Source organism: Triticum dicoccoides, chromosome 1A (assembly GCF_002162155.2).
Source record: "Triticum dicoccoides isolate Atlit2015 ecotype Zavitan chromosome 1A, WEW_v2.0, whole genome shotgun sequence".
NCBI lineage: Eukaryota > Viridiplantae > Streptophyta > Magnoliopsida > Poales > Poaceae > Triticum > Triticum dicoccoides.
In genome coordinates this window covers 140,463,545-140,471,254 of record NC_041380.1, presented here as the reverse complement: position 1 = coordinate 140,471,254, position 7,710 = coordinate 140,463,545, and the positions used below count along the sequence as shown (strand labels likewise).

The window sequence follows — 7,710 nt, the reverse complement described above, 5'->3', positions numbered from 1 at the left end:
GACGGGGTCGGAGGGCGGAGATCCGCGGCGGCGGTGATCGGATGGGGCGGCCGAGTAGACGGGGTCACGGGCGAGTAGATGGGGTGGGCGGGTAGATCGTGCAGGCAGTTTTTTTTTTTTTGCATGCGCGCGGTCTACGTATGCCAGCTACAACCGTACAATACGAGGTGGGCATACCCTTCTTTCGTATGACTATTCTGCCCTTCTACGTTTTGTTTGGGGGGAGGGGGTCTACCGAAGCAAGCCCCAAACTCCTAACAGCCTACTCTATTCCTGACGTGAGAACATCCCAACGTGACAGCCATACCACGTGACATATGTGGTTTAACAGCCCATACTAGTAGATACCAAGACATCTCTTGGATTACGCACAATAGAACTGCACAGTTTATATCGATCTGGGGAAGAGGAAGAGGGACCAGTCTGAGGAAGAGGAACCAGTGGCAGCCACCACCGTGGTTCTAGTCCACTATTCACTGGTACAAATAATCATTCACAAGCTACACGGAGAGTAATCTTGCACCTTGCTGTGCTACGAGATATATACGTCACTAGATCACCGATGCCTCTCAGTCCTACATACACTAACTATATACTACCTGCATATGACTTTGGCAATGTTTTTCCACGCTTCATCCGTCGGTCCAATGTGTTTTTTACTACCGATATAGGTTCCAATCTTCTCTACTTTTTTATTGCGAGATCATCTTCTCTATTGATGTACTGTTGGTTGGGGTTGTGCCAGTCATCTCAATCAATTCCGAAGATTTGGTTGTACAAGTTGATAGGTGCATGGAATGCATGTATTGATGCGGTCTGTTGTCCTAAAGCCACGAGGCTTTTGGAGTCGTGTATGCATACCTACATTTATGTGGACTAAAAATAAACACTCTGGAGAGGGAATTGTAAAGTAAATTAGACCCAAAAAAAGATGTTGATGTGGATGAACCAGAGGGCAATAAAACATGAGTAGTTGCTGGCAGTAAGGATCTATTAGATATATAGATTGATCATATTAAATGGCACATGGATTAGAAAATCGAGGAGTTCTTATTGTTAAATTGTTTCCTATGCATCTGCCCTTTTTGATAAGTACATTTACTTCTCTCATATATGTTTTTTGCGGGCACTTCTCTCATTTTACGTCTTATTAGTTTACAGAGGGAGTAAGACGGGTTCAGGTCTTTGGCATCAAAAGCAACCGAAGTGAGACCTCGGTAAAAGAAAGGGAAGGGAGGTTCCCTCCATGAGGACATGGACACCGAGCTATTTTTGGTTGTAGTTCCATGACCAATCCTTTCTGGGTTGGAATAGTTTGCTTATCAAAATATACAAATAATGACTGGGTTGATTCCCATGAAAGCACATCTAAGATATTAACAACCATTCAACCAAGGAGATAAACATTTAGTCTCTACAGTACTTATTTAGTGCATGTTCACAGATGAGAGATGACAATGTGATTAGTCTTAACTGGTGCTGGTATTGATACTGGGACACTAAACTTACGATTAACAAGACCACTTATGATCTCAGACGAGTGACCTGCTTATTATAAAACACAACTTAATAGTGCACTAAATACTTGCAAAACAGGAGTACAAAGTTCAAACTCTTGCTAGATCATCCTGCTTGAACACCTCTTTCACACACCAAGATTTAAACTCCCTATATAATCCAGTCGCACATGATATATCCAATGATCGAAATTTGATACAATTCGAATGGAGTTCGTGCGGCGCATCTTTGATCACTCTTATTCAGACACATTTTGCATGATCAACTTTTGTGAAATCACCTCGGCCAAATAACAAGAAACTTCTTTTCAAATCGTTACTTGTTTATTCAGTCTTCTGGCTCTCCCCTTCCATGACTCAGCAGCTTCCCAGTCTGAAGCGATTTGAAGCCACGTTATTCTTATTCTGCATCAACCTAAGCAAAAAACAAATGATGGTAGAATGAGGAAAAGAAACTACAGCTTGTCCTTGGCCTGGTTGTTCATCGTCTTCGTCGCCAATGCGCTCTGCAAATGGAATTCATTTGATTTTCAGGACACAATAATGAAAATACACGCAGAAATCTCACACAAAAATTTAATTGGGATATCTGAAGAACCAGACTGCAGTGTGCAGACATTGTTCTCACCAGAGGAAGACCTTCAGCCGCCCTCTCCAACAGGTGGCTGCAAGGTTTGAAGAACTGGCCATACTTCATCTCCCACTCCGACAGCATCGCGCAAATGCGCCTTGCGCCGATGGAATCCGCCCAGTGCATGATGCCACCCCTGGTTGCATTTCACAATTGGTTTCCTCAGCAGTTCGTCGGCAGTCAGGGAGCTCGACCAATCATCTTATTAGCGTACAAAATTATAAATGATTCGGAGACGGCACCTGTATGGCGGGAAACCCATTCCGAAGATGGAGGCGATGTCGAGGTCAGAGGCCTTGAAGGCAATGCCCTCCCCCAGGACACGGCAGGCTTCGTTGATAACCGGGAACAACACCATCTCTGCTATCGCGCTGTTGTCAAGCTTGAGCAACTGCCACCATGTACAAGAATCATGGTGATTACAAATGGCCATTGGTGTTTCTGATATCTAGCAACATTATGCCTTTAACTGGAATTATGGTGTGCATGGAGAGTAAGAGATCCATTCAGTCCAAATAAATGTATGCACCAGTGAGACAGTCTATCTGCCATCAATATTGAAACTAGTTTAGCTTATATCTGTCCACCACATAGTGAGATTTCACCAAAGAGAGCAGGTTAATTTGAAAGCTGCCTTGCTTATTTGACCATCATTCCATCAACACGTACTATCTACAAGCCAACACTAACCTCATGAAGAACCTATTTTTAATGTGTACTGGGAAACATATGTTGACATTTCCTCTTTTTTTTTTCTTTCACAAACCCTCAAGAAAAGATCATATTGACAAAGTGAAGAACAAAGGAACGTAGGTAAAAACACTGGAAAGCGAAACCAAACCTCGGGATCAGGTGTGGCTCCTGCAATTCTCCTCGACTCCTCGAGATAGTTCATGATTTCAGGATCAGGGCTCGCCTTCCTCTTACTATCATACCTGTAAAACCCCTTTTGAGAGGCTTCACCTGTGGAACAGAAACAGAAACAAGGAAAGCATACTCACCAATGGGAACCAAGGAAGCGTTGCAAGTTATAAATGATTAGCTTTACCTGTTCTTTTGTCCTCAGTCATGAGAGAAATCAGCATTGACTTGTAGACCCGCTCAGGGAAGTTTTCAAGGTGCTGCATGCCTGTGGCTAGAGCAACTCCAAAACCAACCAGATCTGTCATTCTGCAGAGAAGCTCTTTAAATGAAAATGGTGTGTGATTCAACATGATTTGATCAGCATAAGTGCATGAGGCAAGCCAAATGATGCTGACAGTCCCACTGATGAGCATTCCCGTTTGAATCGTCGGAATTGAAAGAGATTAGATACCGCAAAAGAGATTTAGTGTTGTCTAAATACCTGAATGGACCAATTGGCATCCCGAATTCAGTACAAGCCTGATCGATCTTGTAAACATCCATTCCATGATCGACAAGCCATAGTGCTGCCTGAGTGTACGGAAAGAACATCCGGTTGACCGCGAAGCCGGTACAGTTTCTGACCACTATTGGTGTCTTCTTGATCTTCTTCCCCACATCCAGCAAGGTGACAACTGCTTGCAAAGAGGCGCGAGGGGTGTGGACTATCTCAAGAAGAGGCATGATATGAGCTGGACTGTCAAAAAAAAGGGAGTGTATCAGGAGGTAGTTCAGGAATCACAACTAAGGAGTTTATTCTGAATCTGATTAGATTTTCCTTACGCGAAGAAGTGTGTGCCAACAATGCGGTCTTGGGAATTTGTCTTCTCTCCGATCAGGTCAAGATCAATGGTGGAAGTGTTGGTGGCAAGAATACAATGGGAAGGACAGTGTTGCTCCAGTTCAGCAAAAATCTGCTGCTTCAACTTCACATTCTCTACGACTGTCTGAACAAGCAGCATAAGGATAACCGGGTTAACTAAAATAGCGAAAGCGATATTCCAGCAGGACTCTCTCCTACCATTCTTTGCTTGATGCAGCAGATGTAAGGTAATTAGATATAGAACTTGCCTCGATTGCTAAGTCAACACTCTTGAATTTTTCATAATCGAGGACACCTGTAAGAAGTGAGAGGGTCTTGTCATATTTCTCCTTTGTCATTTTTCCTTTCCTTACACGACTCTGCAAGTTTTCTGATCAAAGTGTTATAGTTAGACACCCCACTTTCATTTTCTGGTTGGTCTGGACACCAAGATGAAAGAATATTCAGATAGAAAGTGATGAGGTAATGTTAAGCCATCCTCTACCTTTGATCCTGTCAATTCCTGCGTTTAGGAATTCCTCGTTGACTTCTTTCAGTATAACAGGATAATGGCTCAGTATCAGCGCGGTTGCGATTCCAGAACCCATAAGTCCACCACCAACAATGGCAACGTTAGATACCTTCCTTGGCATCAAACCTAAGTCTGTGATCCCAGGAACCTGCTGCAATTGATATAAGGCTGGCATTCTACATTATAATATAGCTACAGGTAAGTGGGTACAATTCTGCCCACAACATGCATATCTCATACTCTCATGGCTTCAAACAATGCAACTCAAAAGCATGACATTTTATCTGGAACAGGCACAGTGTTTTTTCCTTGTTCTCTACCTTTGATGTTGCACGTTGTGAAAAGAACACATGAATCAAGCTTTTACATGTATCTGAGAAAAAGAGTTCCTGAAAAGCCATGGCTTCCTGCATTTGTGTTGCACACAACTCACGTGAAATCTTAAATATAGTTTTCTTGTCAAGCCAAATATTCCCTCCGTCCCAAAATAAGTGTCTCAACTTTGTACTAACTTTAGTACAAAGTTGTACTAGAGCTGAGACACTTATTTTGGGACGGAGAGAGTACTAAACAGTAAAGCAAATCATACCTTCCGAAGCCCGGCTTGTGGCCCTGAAACTATACCTTCTTCGACAGCATCGATACAGACGAATGGATACTGAAGATTGGCAGCCCACTTCCGAGACTGAACTCTGGCAGAATTGAGGATCTCTCTGGCCAGATCAGGGGATTCAAGCTTGTCAGTTTTGTAGAGGGCTCGGGCCCATGGCCTTTTCGACTCATAGATGTCCAAAGCCCAACGGCGGGCATTATTCAACAAATCGTTAGGTGAAACAACAGCGTCGACCAGACCCAGCTCATGGGCTTCTTCGGCTTTAATTGGCTTCGAGAGCTGGTGAAAATGAGTGTGTTTCAAGGTTTTCAATGTAAGAAGTTAATGTGCAATAGCATATGAAAGAAGTAAATGAACGTACCATCATCATTTCAAGTGCTTTTGTCAGTCCAACAAGGCGGGGAAGGCGCTGTGTTCCTGAAATGTGGGATCGACCAGTGCCAAACACATCGTATAAAGTATAATTCCATGATAGCAGTTCTTCGTATTAATAATTCATAATCTATTGCATGGCATGGTACAAGGAAAAACGGAAGGGAAATAACTTAATTATGTTTTGTGATGCATATGGTAAACTGGAGTGCATAGCCTATCACAAGGAACATCAATACATTAACTTTCTCTCCTATATTAGTGTAATCAAGGGAAATCACTGGATCAGCTGCGACATCAAGTATAGATAATAATAGCCTTATTTCTGTAAGAAAATATAAAAGTGACACTACCTCCAAATCCAGGTATTACTCCAAACTGAAGCTCCGTGAGGCCTAATTGAGCATTAGGAGTTGAAATGCGTGCTTGGCATACCTAATAGTAGAATTCAAACTTAGTAAGACTTGTCATTTCAGAACTTCTCTTGTAAGGTGAAGAACTAAGGAAGGAGGTCAACTCTGTACCATGGAAATTTCTAAACCTCCACCAAGAGCAGGGCCATCAATAGCAGCCACTGATGGCTTCCCAGCATCTGACAGAGATAACGCCCATGAAAAATGTATTATGGAACTTTTAAATCTACTAGTCTAATGGTACGTGTATGCCAGAAAGATAGTATTTGAGAAAAGATGATGAATTGCTCAAACACCTTCGAAGATATCAGTCATGGCGTCAATCAATATGCAGTGATCCTTTAGCTGCTCCGCTATTAGAAACATATAAATTTTGTATGTCAATGTTGGCATAGTAGGTATGTAGAGACACGGTAAAATGACGATCTCGACAGAAAATTTGCTTAATGGGGGCTAATCGTACGTTTGCGAATATCAGCGAAGGCACTAATATCGAGTCCAGCAGAAAATGACCTTCCACTTCCTGTTAAAAATTCCCACATGAAAGGAAAATTAATTCCACCAAAAAGAATTTCCACACACATCTTTAAAATGATTCACATGAAGGAAAACTGCTACAGAGTAAAAGATGAGAAAAAACCGGCAAGATTATGGTGCGTGCATTTTTTAAGGATTTTTTGAAGTGCACATTATCCACAAAATCATACTTGTATCTTAAACTGTCTATTACCTGTAAGAACAATAGCTTTCACATCATTCCTTCGAAGCACCTCTTCATAGTGCCCTTTCAAGCTAAACAGGACTGAAAATATATGACGAGAAAGATGTTAGGCAAAAGAACTTAAATAATTAATGGCTAATATTCTATGAGGTCTGAAGGAGCAAATAGTTTTCGTGAAACCTGTTGATCTACTTGATAGAAAATTTGCATCTAAATGATCACTAGTCAGTATTCTACTTATTCCCCAAACGTGGAGTATCTGCTTTGAAGATGGATCGATGGAAGACGGCGGCGACGACCTATGAGAGTGCGTTGGACCGGTTTGTGCCCCAAACCTGGTATGTGGCTTGGTTGGGGCCTCCGGCTTTAGATTTTAGGCTTAGGTGAGAGGTCTGGATATTCGGCTCACACTTTCTGCACCCTTCATCAATGGATAGGAGTAGCGAAAGATGTTGCCAAGATGACGGCTTCAAACACATTGATATATTAACTTTGTAAGGTCTTTGTGAATAATTCATAAAGTGGCTGCGTGCATTTCCATGGAGAGGCAGGAGGTCATCCTCCTTTAAAAGAAAACTTATTCCCCAAATGTATCTAAGAATTATTCCAAGGACACAGAAGAATGGCAAGTACTAGCAGACAGCCCCTAGGTAAGGAGGCTGTTGGGAATCTCTCTCCCAAATGCCGGCTGACGAAGGATGAGAGGAAGAAGGGATTGATTCACCGTCGATGGAGAGGGCGTTCACGGGCGGGTTGGCGATGTAGATGACGGCGACGCCGTCGGACCCGACCTCCATCTCCGTCGTCCCCTTCGCCATCGATCCTCCCCGCCGCTTCCTCGGATCTCCCCCCTCGGTCGTCCGCTCGCAGGGCTGCCGCCCGTTTGATCGGAAACCATTTTAATGGAGCCGGTCGCCATTAAGGCGGCAGTTGTTCGGTCTCCGGCCGCCGCGGCTACAGGGTCGGTTGGTTCGGAGTTGAGGGGGGATTTGGGAGGGAGGAACGGCAGCAGGGAAGACTCAGGACGACGCACTTCAGTTGGAAACCACGCCACGTTTAAGATGTTGGAAGTATCTTGCGGAGAAAACTATCATGCGTACGGAGACGATGTTGCACATGTTGTGCAACCGTTGTGGACCCTTCTCGTTTTTCTTTTTTTAGAACATGTCGATCCTTCTTCGTTTATAACAGACAGACGCACACAAA

At 43.2% G+C, this 7,710-nt stretch overlaps 1 protein-coding gene across 4 annotated transcripts; it reads right to left on the bottom strand.

Annotated features, from left to right (window-relative positions):
* Positions 1-1,505: 1,505 nt before the first annotated feature.
* LOC119367575 (glyoxysomal fatty acid beta-oxidation multifunctional protein MFP-a-like) lies at positions 1,506-7,559 on the bottom strand. Of its 4 annotated transcripts, none has more exons than XM_037633058.1 (19): positions 7,229-7,559; positions 6,514-6,585; positions 6,247-6,306; positions 6,080-6,136; positions 5,895-5,962; positions 5,724-5,805; positions 5,360-5,415; positions 4,975-5,277; positions 4,706-4,792; positions 4,359-4,536; positions 4,123-4,244; positions 3,835-3,998; positions 3,494-3,748; positions 3,197-3,318; positions 2,990-3,111; positions 2,391-2,539; positions 2,146-2,284; positions 1,977-2,023; positions 1,506-1,890 (listed from the first exon to the last, which is right to left on the bottom strand). In XM_037633058.1, the coding sequence occupies exons 1-19, from the start codon at positions 7,320-7,322 to the stop codon at positions 1,875-1,877; spliced, it is 2,193 nt and encodes a 730-aa protein (XP_037488955.1). In that variant the 5' UTR covers positions 7,323-7,559; the 3' UTR covers positions 1,506-1,874. The 4 variants fall into 4 exon arrangements, with proteins under 4 accessions (XP_037488955.1, XP_037488961.1, XP_037488968.1 ...); XM_037633064.1 differs by having other exon boundaries at positions 4,359-4,533; XM_037633071.1 differs by lacking the exon at positions 4,706-4,792.
* Positions 7,560-7,710: the final 151 nt, after the last annotated feature.

What these genes read in the sequence shown, in the direction of transcription:
- LOC119367575 (XM_037633058.1), bottom strand. Translation starts at nt 7,322, where the DNA reads ATGGCGAAGGGGACGACGGAGATGGAGGTCGGGTCCGACGGCGTCGCC. An exon ending in GAACGCCCTCTCCATCGACG is followed by an intron (nt 6,586 to 7,228) that starts GTGAATCAATCC and finishes ATATATTTTCAG; the next exon opens with TCCTGTTTAGCTTGAAAGGG. An exon ending in CACAACGTGCAACATCAAAG is followed by an intron (nt 4,537 to 4,705) that starts GTAGAGAACAAG and finishes TATCAATTGCAG; the next exon opens with CAGGTTCCTGGGATCACAGA.